The sequence below is a fragment of the Sceloporus occidentalis genome, unplaced genomic scaffold (genome assembly GCF_023333645.1).
Source record: "Sceloporus occidentalis isolate IW3139 unplaced genomic scaffold, rSceOcc1.0.p SCAF_342, whole genome shotgun sequence".
Lineage (NCBI taxonomy): Eukaryota > Metazoa > Chordata > Lepidosauria > Squamata > Phrynosomatidae > Sceloporus > Sceloporus occidentalis.
The window spans coordinates 200264-217356 of NW_028317322.1; the positions used below are offsets into that span (position 1 = coordinate 200264).

At 42.1% G+C, this 17093-nt stretch overlaps 1 protein-coding gene across 4 annotated transcripts; it reads right to left on the reverse strand.

Annotated features, from left to right (window-relative positions):
• Positions 1 to 10718: 10718 nt before the first annotated feature.
• Positions 10719 to 15590, reverse strand: LOC149274275 (immunoglobulin superfamily member 11-like). 4 transcript variants are annotated; one of them, XM_089505689.1, is made up of 7 exons: positions 15432 to 15569; positions 14459 to 14666; positions 13329 to 13484; positions 12043 to 12107; positions 11693 to 11703; positions 11454 to 11588; positions 10719 to 11163 (listed from the first exon to the last, which is right to left on the reverse strand). In XM_089505689.1, exons 1-7 carry the CDS (start codon positions 15567 to 15569, stop codon positions 10719 to 10721), a joined length of 1158 nt encoding a protein of 385 aa, XP_089361815.1. The 4 variants fall into 4 exon arrangements, with proteins under 4 accessions (XP_089361815.1, XP_089361818.1, XP_089361817.1 ...); XM_089505692.1 differs by lacking the exon at positions 11693 to 11703 and having other exon boundaries at positions 11454 to 11601; positions 11985 to 12107; positions 15432 to 15590; XM_089505691.1 differs by lacking the exon at positions 11693 to 11703 and having other exon boundaries at positions 11454 to 11507; positions 12047 to 12107.
• Positions 15591 to 17093: the final 1503 nt, after the last annotated feature.

Sequence of the window (17093 nt, forward strand, 5' to 3'; positions counted from 1 at the left end):
AACAGTTGTGGCTGTGGCAGCAGGGAGCCCTGGGATGTTCTCGATAGTGTCTTTTGGCTCTGATGAGCTTGTGGATCACACGTGGTGACCACAGGTCTGCCTTAACGCCCTCCAGTTGGTGCTTCCTTACAAATTTGCCCAAGGGATAGAGCTGTCCCACTTTTCCCACTTCCCTCCACAGGGGCAGTAGGAAGAAGTGAGACATGGAGTTTCCAGCAGACCCTTTCACTATGTCTCTAAGAGTCCTGCGCATACAGTTGCATATAAAGAAGGTACTCAGCATAGTAGGGATGTCAGGCACTCCTTTGCCTCCCTTGCGAGGTACCATGTATATCACTGCACGCTTTACGCTGTCCATTTTGGAGCCCCAGATGAAGTGGAAGACTTCCATGTTGATGGCTTCGTGGATAGTGACCAACAAGGGCCAGGCCTGAGCTATGTAGAGCAGAAGGGAACAATCTTGTTGTGCAGCACCAGCACTTTCCTTCCGATGATGTCTCTGAGGCGCCACAATTCAAATTTGTTTTACTTTAGCAAGTCTCAGCATTTCAGGGCTGGACCGTCACTGTCAAACCAGACACCAAGAATTTGTAGGAAGTCGGTCGTGATGGGAAACGGGAGTCAGGTCTGGTCAGAACTGACGCAAAGATGGCCCAGGCAAGCCATTTAGGGGCAAGACATTTGGGCCCAAGGATAGTGGCGACAAGCCATGGGGGGTATCCAGAAAATAATTGACTTCCCATTGCTTTACTTACCAGTTTGTCAAAGTAGATATTTATTTTTTAAGCAAATAAGTTAAAATTATTTTAAGAACTGACATGAATGTACATACTGACGTACTTCTGTGGTTGCTGTATTCCTTGTGCCATGCATTTCGGGTCTGGACTGGCCCGATGGGTGGGACCAGTCTGAAGATGCAGAGGTGGTCTGCCGAGGCGGAAATAGTCAGTAGGGAAACATTTAGAGAGCGTGAGAGCGTGAGAGAAAGAGTGAATGAGAAATTCTAGTGTAAGAGAGTAAGAGTGTGCGACTGTGACTGTGGGCACTGTTGCCCAAAACATATCTAGTATGGATGGCCATTATGGGAGAGCTCTTCCTAAGGACATTTATGCATGCTTGGGGACTGTGCGGGTTCAGACACTGCCCACAGTGCATCATAGCAGAGGAGACCTCAATACATTTGTTCTGGCAGTGTTGTTTTGCACAGGCTTTGCTGAGAACCTTGGAAAACAAGCTCAAAGACTCAGTGGAGAGGAAGTCCCTCTCATCCCATTTGGTTTTCTATGGACTCTTTCCAGCAACTCACGCTTTGCCATTGAAGAAGCGTGGCGCCTAATGTGCTGTGTTAAGGATGCTTTATGGTTTGCCAGGAACGGCCTGATCCTGGGTAGGAAACAGATCATTGTCCAAGACTGTCGCAGGCTGATCCTCATTGACAGCCTTGAGGGGTAGGATTCATCTCCATTACTCATTCTCTTGATCCCCTCCCTGCCATTGGACTTTCATCATACCCCCCATCCTTAGGTTTTATTCCTTCTGCAAAGCCCCTATTGTATGTGTATAGTATGATGTGACCACTGTTGCTTCTCTGTTTATTGCATGGCTTTCGGTTTACTGATTACTGTTGGTTTTTGGCAGTAAACAGGTGCTATCGCTCTATGTACTTGATTAAGCTGCTGATATTCTGAGCTGTGTCGCAGTTTACCTTGTATATAATTTCCAGTGGGCTGCATTGGGGCACCTTGGCAGAAGACTTGTCTGAATTACTGGCTGCACTTGAAGGTCCACCAATCCAGTTGACCTTCACTCCTCCAAGTGTCCATGATTACCCTGAAGATCACAGTTCAGGTCTATCTGGTGTTTTTATGAGGCCGGTCCAGTATGAATGGCCTGGTAGGCACTGCCTCACCAAGCAGGGTGGATGCGAAGGTGACAGTAATGAAAGACACTGTAGCCTTTACATCTAGTAGGGGTAGGGTGACCACCAAAGTCAGTTTATTTTCAGGAAATGTACATTTCATACTTTATTGACCCGAAAGCGTAAAGTGCTGCCCTGCTCATGCAACATGTATATGTGTCCTTGAAAAAATGGCTGATGTGGTCACCCTATGCAGGAGAGATATAACTGTAAGGTGAAGGAGCGGTATGCAAGTTGAAGGATGATGACGAGCAGATAGGGTTTTCCTATCACTCAGCCACGTCTAATGTATTTCATGTTGCTAACCACCACCCATAAGAGTGCTTCCACACATTGCATGAAATCTATAAATGAGATTAAAGAAGCCCATTTTGCATTCTTTAGTTAAGTGGAATTAGGAAATCTGATTTGTCATTCATTTAACTTCTCCCCCCCAGCTGACTTAACTGGATGTAGGGAGCATGCTCAGTAAAAGTCCCATTCTAGTCAACGAGAGCAGAACTCCCACTGAAATAAATGGGAATAAGAGCAGCCAATCACTTGTATCCTATCTGAACATGATCTCATGTATACGTGTGATTGGCCGCTGCTACCATTATTTCATTCGGAGTGCTACTGATCATGAGCTTAAGTAGAGGCAGTCAGGGAGGATTTGAGTAAGACGGAAGCATCATGTTATAACCACAGCAACTAAAGAATACTTACACCAATATTTATGCAGAAAATATATAGAGAACTAGGACATTGTTCTGTTGCTCTCTTGCCTCAAACTAGCTCCCTCCCTACATGCTGACCACAGAGCTCCACTATATGACATCATAACCCGGTGCTCAACAGTGTAGGAGAGCTGTACTAAAGAAGGTTCAGACAGTGGAGGCAGTGACTTTTATTAGATTTCCAGATATTTGACCCCATTGCCATTGTGAACCCCCTGCCAGAAGTTAGACACCCCCCCCCCCCGGGAGGCCTGGTTAACTGACCTGATACCAGAGAGAAGCGGGGCGAAGAAAGAAGACACAAAAATTAAAAAAGGCAAGAGAATAAGAGGAGCTGCTGAAAAAGGAGACAGGGACACGGAAGCAGTCGGCGGAGAAGGTAGGGAGACATTGATAGGGCGTGAGTGAGTGAGAGTGTGAGTGACAACAAATTTTGTTTTTGAATGTAAAAAGCTCTCCGAATTTAATCCGAACCGGTAGGGCAGGAAACAAAATGCGGAGATCCTACGCTTTTTTAGTATTTGAATTTGCATGAAAGATGAGTGTGTCCTGGAATGGGCGCCCAGCACAGTTTCCTTTGATATAATCTGATACAGCCAAATATAATTTAAGACTGGCATAATTAAATCCCTTTAATTCACTTGCCATTCATTCAAAGGCAGAAGAGAGCGCAGACTTGCCCTTGAAACGTGCAAAGTTATTTAAAATCTCTGCTCACGTAAAAGTTAACCACCGCATACCTTCCAAGTGTCCCTTTCTCCCAGGAACAGTCCCAAGATCCTTATGTCCTTCTTTCTTCCCCTGATGTCCCCCTTTTCTTAGAGGTAAGGATCTTTGTTGGGTATGAGGGTATCACAGTGTTCTACAGCCCTAAAAGCCATAATGATAATAAAAGAACCGTATTATTATGAACATGTGTGATCTTCTTTTACTGAGGAAATGAAAAACTTACGTCCAGCTAAGCTAATAGACTGTTGGAGGGTCTGTGTCAGCCTGATCTTTTTTCTACACTCTTTTGCACTCTCTGCAACTGCATATGCCACAAGCCCAACACACCTCAATCTCCCAACCTCAACCTCTTAATAGTTTGTAAACTCAACGGTAGAGCCTTCTTACCCTCATGAGCATTGAAAAAGGGGTTGAGATCAACTCGCGGAGAACAGGCAGCACCTCGGGAGTTAGCTCACTCGTGCCATCACAGAAGAACAACTCCAGACGTATGTTTTAAACTCCAAGGGTCTTGTCAGTGGGGTTTAATTTGTACTTCTCTAGGCACAGATGAGAAAGAAGGCCCTCATCTGGACTCACCCCTACACTTGGTGTGGATTGCCCAAGAGGGCAGGATTGGACTGCAATGTCATAATAACGTGGTAGCTTATCTTTGAAGGCATTCGTTGTATCCGATAGAACCTCCTCTCTTGGCAGTGAATTCTGTACCTTTACTGTCCTCACTGTAAAGAATCCCTTTGTTTTGTGTGAAATCTTTGCTCTTCCTGTCTCATAGAAAGTGACGGCAGAGAAGAACCATTCAGCCCATCCAGTCTGCCCAACCGTCTCAGAGGACGACCTCTTGTTCTTTGTACGTTTATGTTAATGAACAGGTCACTGAAGAGCTCCTTATATCGGTCCCGCACATATTTATACAACTTTATAATATTCCAAGGGGCTGTTTTTGTAGCGTATAAAGATGCACATATTTATACAACTTTATAATATTCCAAGGGGCTGTTTTTGTAGCGTATAAAGATGCAACTTTTTCTTCATAACTAAGATCTTCCAATCCCCTTATTCATTTTGTAGCCTTCCTTTGCACCATTTCTAGTGCCATAATGTCCTTTTTAAGGGCCGGTGCCCAGAATTGCACCACATATTCAAGGTGAGGTCTGAACTTTGACTTCAAATGATATCCTCCTCCCGTGAATTACTACCGTTTTATACATGCCAATATCTTACCGGCCTTTGCAGTTGCTGACTGACGTTGTGCACTGTTGCTAAGTTTGTTGTCTACAGTTATTTCTAAATCCTTCTCCTTGGCAGTTTTTCACAAGGAGATTCCATTTAAAGTATATCTTGCATTGTTATTATTTTTCCCATAATGCATAACTCTCAATAGATGCCCTTAGCCTGTCAAAGTTGACACTTAAATTAAGTGTCTTGGTGGAGTAGTTACCAAATGGCTTTTTTTGGAACTTATCTCAAGTGAGACCATGTAATTGTCACTATTTCCCAAGGGTTTTCTTACTTGGATGTTTAAGATAAGCTCCTCATTGTTAGTCAATAGCGGGGACATGCCGTGGGGTAGGCTATTAAGTGTCTGTCCATCCTCAGTTGAGTTGTTTTCAGACTTCTTGGTATGGGATTTCACATTTCAGGATATCCTCGGGGTCCAGGTGAAAAGGTAAGTCCAGACGTGGACCTCTTTGCTCACCTATGCCTAGGGGGGAAAAACTGCACTCCACTGACAAAGCCCATGAAGACTCAGATGGCCTGGGGTTGTTGGCTCCCTCATGCAGAGGAAATTTGCCTTACATTTTGTTCCGGCCTGCCTTTGTGGGCAAGATCACACCGAAATGTCCACAGAGATTTTTCCGCTGTGTAGCACATGTAAGCTAAAGCAGGACAGTTGTTTCTCTTTTGTTGTTGTTGAAGACAAGTTAAGTATTTAGGAGATATGACCACTGGTTTGATTAAGACCTTACTTAATCTGCTAGTACTGATGTTGTGATAATTCACTTTAAAAGTTATGATAAATACTTGTAATGCTAAAAGTGGGCACTTGGTGGCAGTATAGTACAACAATTGACAAAAACAACTACAGTAAAAACAAGACAAAAAAAGAAGGCACCACAAAACAACTGTTTAAGAATAATCTTTATCAACTGTTATAGTACAGAACCGAAAACAGGAAAGTCCAGGAAATACTTTTCCATTAGTATATTTTTTGTGTGTATATTTTTTTTATTTATTTTTTTTACAAAATATACAAAATAATTACCGATTCTGGCAAGGTGTTTTCATGCTCTTTAAACATGATGATGCTCCCTGATTTAAAAGTCTCATGCTATTGATCTTAAATACCTTTACCATCCCATAACCAGATGGGAACAGCCCCTAATTCTCTACTTTCTAATGAAGAACCTAGAAGTAGCAGTGGTGGCTTTCGGCAGATGTGGCGGTCACTAATAGTGGACCATACAGCAGAACCACCGTATGTGACGGCACTAGAAACGAGGTCTAAACTCTTAAAAGGACAATCCCCCTGGGTCTCCAAAAATATTCTGTAAACAGCTTTAAAGCAGCCTAAACAAAGTAATAATAATGTCTCTGTTCTCTGAAAATAAGATTATCATGAAATACGTGGCCAGTTTCCGATTGCAGATAGGACATTGGGAAGAGGTGGAGAAGACTTTATGTGCCAGATCCTGCCTAGCACATAGCAACATCACTTAAAACTAATGTTTTTTTTATTTTTGAAACCCCTTCAAAATGTTTATTTCAGCAACAGATGGGGGGCACCCAATTGACTTTCCAACAATAACCCAGTTTTGTCATTTTGATGACCATATAAAATAGTATATTATATATGAACATGTCTGGAGATATTAGCCCCATTTTCATTTTGTGGTATGAAGAAGCCAACCCTTTATGTCTTCTCAATTGTACACTGGAAAAACTATTTTTTTTTACAAGCCTAAGGCTGGGTAACACCTAAGTCTCAGATAACAAGCATTAGATATGACAAACCCCCAAAATACAAAGGGGTAGTGTTAATTTTAACGAGGCCGTGTAGCCGAGATTTCCCATTAATGTTTTCTCTTAAAGTGGCACTAACTTTTTAAATCGTGTCATGTCGAGAAAGCAGCGTGTACTGTAGAAGCTACCAGCTGCTTTCTCTAAGAGACTTCAATATGTCTGTCGCTGCAGAATGTACCACATTTTCTACAAAATCTTGCATTAAAAAAAGTCATTTTCAAAATCGAACTTTTTCCTTAAAGGGGGTAGGAAAAATTAATATAAACATATTAGCCCAAGAGAAAATGACGTCTTTAAAGCTGATATCTTTTATCGGGCCAATATAGAAAAATATGCTAATAAGGTATTAGCTTTTGAGACCTCAGAGGTCTCCTCTTGGAGATTCCACCTTAAGAAAAGACCCCTAAGGTCTGAAAGCGTTCTTTAAAGGTTAAATATTGCTCTAGATCTTTCTTAACAACGTTAATCAAAACATTCCTGCCAGTTTTACCCTTTGCTGGCTCGCTCCGATCACAAATTATTTAAAGGTTCTACATTTACTTTGTAAAGTTAACTCTTTCTCTGCCTGAAGGATCTGACATTTGTCCCAAATTATCGTGACTTACCCATGCAAAAAAACCCAAAAAAACGAACGTTAATATTTCAAACCCACCGACGAGGCTTGACGAAATCCCTGAATTTTTTACCATTCATTTCTCCCCGGCTCTGAAATGGTTACGGGGGTTTGGCTTGGCACAAAATTATCTGCCATTTCTCTACGGGGGGGGGGCTCTAATAATAATTAATAATTCCTAAAGAAAAATATTCTACACCCATCCCAGTTACAATAGCTGTATCCATACATTTTGCTCTATGCAATCATGCACGTCATATTCATACCACAGAGGTGCCAAGCAGCTGAATGCCCACAAGCTTTGCAGCAAATATAAATTCAAGTCATTAGAATATATAGTATTAAGCTCTATTTTTTTGAATTTTCATACATTCTTCTACAAAATGCAAATCTTTTTTTGGACAATGTATATAGAAACTAAATAAAAAATATATGAATGGGTTAAAAAATAGAATTGTGCATTACTTTGTTCAAAAGAATAGGTTAGGATTACAGAATAATTTGTAACACTGATTGTTACTACGTCTCCATGACAACTGTACATTAATAGAAGTGAATATGTTATTTCCCATTTTTTCGATTTTTAAGAAAAATAGAAATAGTCATTGTTGGTCAAGGAGGAGATGGAGTCTTTGGTTGAAGTTGGTATCTTTTATTGGGCGCAGATAAAAAGGATTTCAAGTTTAATAAGCATTCTTATTAACCTTAAATTTTATCCTACGTTGTCCCAATAAAAGGTATCGACTCCAGGCTCCATGTTAAATTAAAACTCAAGTGAATAGTCGATGCTAAATTTAAAGGAAATATAAATAAAGTATTTTTTTGATGATGTAACATTCAAAAATATTTTTTTTAGACGTTTCCCTGTTTTGAAGGAGCTGTGGGAAAACAAAAAGTGTTGCACTCTCCACTTCCTGTTGTGTTTTGCAGCAACTTCCTGCCACAAATAATATCTCGTGCAAAGGCAAACATACCTTGTGTGACTAGAAAATCTAGTAAAATATTATTCAATTTCTATTTGAAAAGATTACAGGTTTTTGTCCAATTCCAGAAGTCAGTGTATCTGAAATTTAAAAACCATACTACTTTGTATACACAATACCCCCAATAAGTTGTTGTTTTTTTCCGCCACAGGGGACAAATTAAAATACCCAAATAGTTCAGTTGTCGTATGGAGGGTCTTGTGCATATTAAATAATGATATTTTTATACATTTTTGGCACACTAAAATGAGCACAATCGTGGAACTGGCCATTTTCTGATATCATTCAAGACAAGGTGGGGTTCTGCCAGACCCTGACTGATCTCAACCAGGTCCTGTCCCAGGGAGAACATTGAACCCTCCAAAATTAGCAGACAGGCACATGTAGCTGCAAGTCTTCCTTTCTGCCCCTTTGGGTATTTGAGATAGTTCTTTGCTATAATGGAGAATACCAGCCTATCACTGTGCTCTTGTTAGATGACATCACAACAGGGTGGTGTTGCATCATCGAACCTGACCTCCCATAACAGAAGCCCCCTACTCAGGGCTTAGAGGAGAAAAGCAAGATTCTAATATACAGATAGGACTTCCATACCTGTTTGTTAAAGTAGTGGTAAGGTGTGAGAAGGGCTACTGAACGCAGCAGAGAGGAGTGAGAAGGGGAGGTAAACGTAATAGAAGAAGGTCAGAAAGAAGGCTATATGGAAGGTAGGTTGAACCACAGACTAAGAACGTGAGTAAAACATTGTAAGGGGTATGAAGTGACGCTGTAAGTGGCGAGTTCCTGTTATTCTACTAAAACGAGGAACACAAAGGCGTGATACATTGGAGAGCTTCTTCTCCAGAGAAACCTGACTTGATATAATCAGTAATGGTATCTGACCTTGGTGGAAACATCCCTAAAAATACTTTGCATTACCAATAAAACCAAATAATAAAAAAAGACAATGAATATATTTTGCGGTTATAACAGGGTTTGTCTGCAACAAATAAATACTCCGCAGATTTAGAACCCAATCTGCATTAATGGAATTTGGGAATCCCGGAGAAAGGATTCCTTAGAATCTGCCTGCAGAATGTATATTGGGAGCGCATTAAAGAACATACCTCTTTGAGCTGTACATCGTACTGGCCAGTTTACTCGCAAATGTATAGATCAAACGGTATTTAGATTCTTTTTTTCTTATCCATGCCAAGTATCTTTTGAGCGACACAACCTATCACCCGTAATGCATAGATTGAATATTTATTCTAACAAATGGAACCCAGACACCCTGAAAATGGCCGGTTTAACCGTCCGAGACTAAAAGCTATTTAATATCCTCTCCGTAAAAAGACCATAATGATGCACCAGCTGCCATGGCGGCTTATTGCAGGATGACATTCTTAATGAGGGTCTTGGCTCCTTCAATAACATGCTCCAAAGGGACCAAGGGTAGTAACAGTCCGACAGGGTACCCGAGGAGACTACAAAGTAACTTTCCTACAGATACATTTCTTTTATTATTTCTGGAACTTGCCCTATGAGATTCAACACGTGCGTGGGTTCTCCCAAGATCGGGGGGCTTAAAATCGGCAAACTCCATTTAGGAGACATGCTATGCGGAGATTCCAGTAATTCAAACAAGCGGTACCTTTCCAGCAGCTTAGAGAAGCCATCAGACTACCTTCAATTCTGGAGATATTTCTATTACAAGCAAATAGCAATGGAACAAAAATAAGATAACATTGTAACCAGCACGGGGGGTTTCTGTTCAATCACTTGCGAAAGATGGATTATATCACATCTTTTATGGTCATCTTGGAGGTGGATATTATTTATTTTTTCATTCTCAAACCCTATCTGGGGCACCAACTGAACGACGAAAGAGAACAGAAAGAAAAAAAAAAACCAGCAAATAATTAAACATTCAGCTAAAAGTTAAACACAAGCAAAAAAAATGGAGGAAGGTGTCTGAGGCTTGTCCAACTTTGGTTGGTTGTTGTACAACCTTTAAATAACTAGAGGTAACGGTGAAAATATATGAGAAAGGGTTTAAATTATGCAAAAGTAATAGCAATGAGACTTCAGAATAAGCTCTCAGCGTTGTAGTAATGACCTAGGGTAACTCAGATCGGGTATGAAAGTGTTTTAGTTCAGCGATTCCCACTCGGTTGAGCCTTGACCGGTTGAGCCAAGGAGTCTTCCTACAGTTCCCGTCATCTTGCACCCGGTTCCTTTGTGCGGGAATCTGTAGACCATGTTCTACGTGGACCTTGGTAAAGTGCTATAGTGAGAGACAGACCTGTTTCAGGTTAGTGACCCATACGCTCTGTATTATTCCACCAGGTGTTCTGCAAGAGGACCAGTAGCACCATCTCCATTCGCAAAACACGTATATATATTCCGAACAAGGCAGGTGTTAGAAAAATAAAGCCATTAATGGGTATGTATGTGTGTGAAGGTCTGGGGGAGAGCGAGGGAGGCACGTAAGCTATTCTGCGCTGGAAGCCCTTGGGCTGTGCTTGGCACTGCAAGGATGAGTTCTAATCTCTGCAAACCGTCTGCCTTTCCCCGTTTTTTTATTCCGTGTCCGAGGGTTTTGTCCTCTCCCCCGAGAGCATTAGATTGGCTTGTTCCAGCGTTAATTGACAGCCCAGAGGAAAGGAACTGACAGAGGAACAAGGAAAGGTTCCTAACAGCCCATACGCTAACATTGCTCTCTTTTTTTGTCGCTGCAGAACTCTATTCCTGTCTTATACTAAAGATCCAGCTCTGCTCTGGGCCGGTACCATCACCGGCACAGCGCCTATTCTTTCCAGCGTGGCTTGGCTCACGGCATAAGACCTCGTTTGAGAGGGCTTTGCTTTCCTACCGACTGTGCCATTGCTCCTCGTTCCGGCTTTAGGGGAAGGAGCCGTGTTAGCTGTAACTACCAATGTCTTTGGAGGACCTGGAACTGGTTGCCCACCGTTGGCATACGTTGCCCGATGAGGACCTGTGGCTGAGCGACCAGAGGGCTGGCGACAGCCGTTGCAGTTATAGTGCACATAAGACCCACTGGTATAGTTAGGTTTGCCGTTGGGCCAATAGTGTCCGTTGTAGGTGTTGGTTGACGTCAGAGTCTCGTGTTCAGAGGAGGAGGCGTCGGGGTGAAACACTTTGGAAGACGAGGAGCATTTTGGTGGAAGATCATCCTCTCTAGAAAAAGAAGTATAATAAAATCAGCACGTATTCATATGCTGGGAAATTTGGTGGCAAAAGAAAGCTAGAACCTTTACTTTAAATGATTGTGAGATTCAGGCACAGTATTCAGCAACCAGTTTGATACAAAGTACTCCTCTGCTTTGCTTTTATGAATTATCAGTGACTCGGTGGTCCTGTTGTCGCATGGAGAGCTTCGAGTTCATCAAAGCAGCCCTCATCCCGTTGGCACCCAAAGCATTGAATATTTCTTATTGGAACAAAGACCCGCCACAGCTACGAGATACCTGATTTCGTTCGGGATCTCATCCTCCTCGTCTTTATGTTTGTTCCTCCAGTAGGACAACCCCACGGCAACCACAATGATACAGAGTATCAACACCAACACCGCGGCCACCACCGCTCCGGCAATGAGTCCCACGCTTTGGTGCTGAGCTGAGAGTACAATGACAGCCAAAATGATTGATCATTTTATGCCGTGATTACTATATACAGATAACAAAAGGCAAGGGCCACAGGCTGATACTTTCTGGGGGACTTCAATGGGTGTTTAAAAATCATAATAATGATGATAATCTCTATATATATATTTATTATAAACTTAGTGCCAGAAGGGTGACGTGCGAGCGATTAGGTAACGGAGCGGCACAGTGTATAACGCAGGCGCAATTTATCCCCTGGCAAAGCAACACCTTGTTATTTTTGTAATGTCAGGTGCTTTATAGGGTTTGATACCCAGAAGGGTGTATAATATAAAACACAAACAGGGGACTGTGTCTAAAGTCATGAATCGGAAGCAGCAGCATGACAGGACTTACGAGCCACGACTTGCAGGTCTAGAAGGCAGGTTCTGGCGCCCATGAGATTGGATGACACGCACTGGTAGCGCCCCGACGACGCCGTGCTGATGTTTCTCAACAAAATTGTCCCCTGAAATTGGTCTGGGAAAATAAATAAAAAATAATTTTAGCCATTCCAAATAATATACAAATTCTTCTTTTCCAAATTATATTATGGTATTTAAAGGGACATTATACACAAATGATATATCTTATCATACAGGCCTTTCTGAAGTTAAGAATGGGGAATGTCAAGTTCTGGAATCAAGGGACACTCCAGTAATGTAATTTAAGGCATATGATAACCAAGCGTCCTTCTTGCAAATGCATGGGGGGGTATTTTTCCATTTGTGTTTGCCCCTCTCCCCGTCACCAACATATTTAGCTTGGGGCCACAGTCTGCTCCACCACTGGTTCATCGAAACCCCCTTATGAGCAGAAAGCGCTCCCATTGGATGGGATCACCTTCCTGCCTCTGATTGGCTGCTTCAAGGAACCAATCAAGAGACGCAAAACGTTGGACAACGGAGGAGGTGTTCTGCGGCTGCTGGAGCTTTTCCTAAAGACAATTATGTTTTGAGGAATGCATATTAAAGTATTGCATTCTTTGTTGAGGATCTTTAACCTGAAGGTAATGAAGTGTCCCTTTAAGAGCAGAATACATACGTGATTCTAACTATATACACCATCCATTACATACAACACGCGCATAAAAAAGGACAAGCGATATAATTGCCTTGCAGCATTTTACAATCAACATATTCAATTAAAACGAAGGGTCGCTGGAAATAATGAATGTGGGAGACATTCATTCACTCGGTTCTTTGTCATATCCAACTCTTTGAAATGGACGCGAAGCCACGAGCTCCGCTCCAAAATGAGTTACATTAAACCGAATCATTACATATTGAATAATTTGTAAGATTTATGATATACGCAGATCCCTTCGTTTTATGCTCCAGGAGCTGCAGCTCTTGTCAGCAGATTCTAGACAACTGAATTGAGATTCTTACACATCATCTTCTGATATAACAGACTCCAGAAGGAGCGCAAGGACAGAAATACATTTTTCATAGGAGAGGTCAAAAAATACAGTTATAGATTTTCCCGTATTCATTAAATAATTATTATACCACCTTTTTCACAAATATTACACGTTATAGTTTAATGAGTGGAAGAAACCTAGGTTATTTACTGGTTCCTGGACATCAATGGGTTAATGTGCTAAAACCATGAACGTTTTCTTAGTTGGCATTAAGATATTTTGTTAAATGCCTGCATGTGAAAGCATAATTTTTTTTTTTGTTTGTTTAGCTGACCCACCTTGCATTACAGAAGCGGGAAGAATGGGGGCGCTGTCCAGCTTCTCCCAAATATACGTGGGCCTGGGAATCCCCTCCTCTGAGCTGCAAGTCAGAGTTACATCACTACCGATATCCAAGGACCCCTGAACGTTGCACAGCGGTTCTGAAGGAGGCACTGGGGAAAAACAATGATGTAATAGTACGTCAATAGCCTGTTAAAGGTGCTGTTCCACTTAGAAATGTTCTTAATCTGCGTTGCTGTGTATATTTCCCAAGAATGTGGCCCCTAGACTGTCTAACATTGCGAGTTATATTTTATCCTCAACTAAACGGTTAATTGCCAGTCTGTGGAGAGATAGCTGACCTCCTGGGGGTCCACTGGGGTCAGTCGCATTGGTAAATAGTCAGCGTTTGCCACTAATATGCAAGTTGTTTGCGAGGGAATGCAAAGGTATGTGCCTTTCAGTTTGAACTTGCATGTCCTCACCTGAAACTCGCAAAAAAAATAATCTCAACCCGCAATATGATCATAATTTAAATAATAATATCCCTAGTCCCTATTAACTAAAAAAAAATGAAATTCTCAACAACTTAATTCACCCACCAGATGGTGGCACATTAAAAATGGCTGCTGGTCGCGTAGGAGAATATATACACACTCCTGTGGCCCCAGTTATTTGGAAACTGCTTTGCATCCTCTGTTGACCTCAATGGGCCAAATAGACTTTAATGGTGTCATTAGATTTTAATGGAACCTTGTTGTGGTAAATCAGACTTTTTAACATATTGTATTTGATGACCGAGGCAGAGAAATAAAAACCTGAATGCCAATGAGAGGAATGCTCTGCCGCGTTAGCAGCACATTATATGAGACTGTATGTTATATGTATAGCGCATGTATAGCCTGTACCTGCAAAACCTACAAAATGCCTAAAAAAATAAAGTGATAGCAAAAACCTGAGACTTTTTCAGCATTTTTACACTTTCCTTGGGGAAACATGAATGCCCGTTCCCGAGGACTGGCTCACCGCTGCTTTCTTCATGACTACATATCTAGATTTTTGGCATAGGACGGCATAGAACATCATGAAGGTTTTAAGGGGTTAACGCACTTTGTTCTTGTAATCCTGTGGCTGCGTTCTTGCTCACCTAACACGGTAAAGCCGACGACTCCTATGTTGCGGACGGCGCGGTCGGGCAGGTTGTTGACCATGCACTGGTACGTTCCTGTATCGGATAGCTGGGTGTTGTTAATGTAGATTGAGGCATTGGTGCTTGGCATGGTTTGCATAAACCCAACGCGCCCGTGGAACTGAGCAGCGTTCGTGAAGACCTGTCCACCTTGGTAAATAATAATCTTAAAAAAGAAGAAAAAGGACACGAGTTATTAGAGCATTTTAAGAAATAACAGAACTTTCATGACATTTTTAATGTGTTATTTCAATTTTTGGTGCCACATACCGGTTTGTCGCAAACAGGATGTGATGGCAGATCGGCCCTATTCGGCCCCCCGTCTAATCGCCTGTTTTTTCCTGCTGTAAAGACTCAAACCTGAATCAGTCGTCGGTCTCGTCTTAGATTCAGGAGCCGTATGTCTATCCCATGCATGTTTAATACCCTCACTGTATTACCCTCTACCAATTCTTCTGGGAAGCTGTTCCCCGTATCCACCACCCTCTCAGTAAGGTGAAACTTCCCTCCTTCTAAAATTTCCATTCCATCTAAACCTCTGTGCAAACTGCTAGCCCCTGACCATGAGACTTGGCTTTGGCAGAATAGAATGCCATTGTCTGGAAATTTTGGGGGGGGGAGGGGCAACTTGCTTGATAATTACTCCATGTATGTCAATGTATTATTATTTATTGTTTTATATAGCGCCATCATATTCTGTAGCGCTATACAATGGCTCAAACATTTTGGACATGCATAAAAAATGCGAGAAAGCAGCAGTTACTCCTGCAGTCAGGACTCAGTTTTTACTTACTTATCGCCCCAAATCCAGGGAGGGAGTATAGTTAAGACACACCGACCCCGTCGGAGGGTTTAAACAATCCAGATAATAAGCACAGATTCTGTAAATTCTGAATAACGAGGACGTTTTGAGTTTGTTTTTTTTTATTACCTGCTCGGGCTGGTTGGCGTTGGACAGGGGGGTCACCGTCCAGATGATGTTGAGGTTTGTAAGGGCCGCACTGGTCGTGAACGAGCAGAAAAGGCCGGCGGATTGGCCGCGCGCCACCTGAATGTTTTCCTTATCCATAATCACCTGCAGCGGCGTCACTAGACCTGAAAGTTAAGACGGAGAGGATTTAGAACAGATAACCATAACGGAGGCTGAGATCGGTGGCAGCCTGTGGCAAAGCCAGAATTACCCAAATAATTTCCTGCCCTGGAGCGCTCTCCCTTCACCTCCCCAAATCTTACAAAGGCTGCCTTAACTAATCAGCAACAATCAGCGACGTAACATTAGGGGAGAGATAACTTAATGGGGAGGAATAATCATTCAGAAGTTTAGATGGCTGCCTCCATGGTTTACATATAAGGTGGGTTTCTAATAAATCTATGTTGCTAATTGTATTCTGTTAGTATTATTTTTTTTTTGCACAGAACCGTAAGATGGGAACAGGGCAGATCTGCTTTAACCTTGTTTAAGTAATAAAACTCTCGCGTGTATCCCGCTGGTGGCATCTTATTACACCATAAACAGCAAAAAGGCAAAAAACCCTATCAAATTATGCCCATTCTAAGTTATTTTAAGGGCAAGTAGATCACGGGTTTTGGTTGGCCTGTCCCGTTATATAAATTATAGAGCGAAACTTTGATTCAGGCATCTTTCGCGTTAATATTTCTATTATTTCTGAACATATTCTGCGCCGCTGTCTGAAGAGAAGTCAGAGAAGGAGAAAGACGAGAATATCCGAGGATTCGGCCAATAAGCTGACCTGAGACCACTAGTGCAAATGGACCAAAAAAACATGTTTCGTTTTCAGACAATTAATTTCCTTTCCGTTCGGATTAAATTCGGAGGGAGCTTTTTCCATTCGGAAACAAAATTCGTATTCATTCAGGCTCTCATACTCTCATTCATACTCTCACTCAGAATGAATGAGGGTATGAGAGAGAGTGTGAGAGCGAAGAAGCAACGAAATGCAAATAAAAAAGAACAAAATTGTCAAATTTAATTAAAATTCAAATGAATTCAAGCATACAAGTCTAAAATATAATCTTTTGTGACAGCATCGCATACTTCACAACAGTCAAAACTATTTTTGGCACTGTCCCACTGTTTCATGTATCTGCTGCTCTATCTCTCTTTTTTCGGGCAATGGGGGTCATCACGGGCCAGTTGAGGAGACCATCTGTTCTCCCCTGAGATTTCAGGAACCTGTAAACTCAATGGAGGTCTGGGCTCCATTGTAGATCCCACGTGGCCACCAACCAATGTCCTACAGCTGAGATCCCAACATGGGTCGTAGCCAGGTGTCCATGCCTCTGGCTCCAAGCAAACCTACCTATGGCCTGCCTACTCCTTACTTTGTCCCTACTCTCTCCCCTATCCACAACCCCACCACAGGTGTCCCTGAAAAACATCTAAAAAAAGGTTGAGGAACGCATATTAAAGTACTTTGTCGGTGAGGCTGCCCGGGGCATTAAACTGTCCCTTTACTGTCTAATAGTCCCTTTAACCGGGAATGCTTTCATACAGGAACGGGGCATTCAAATCATTTCTGCCCCGCGTAGCGCAATTTTCTTGAGTGTTCCCGGTTAAAGGGACCATCTTTAA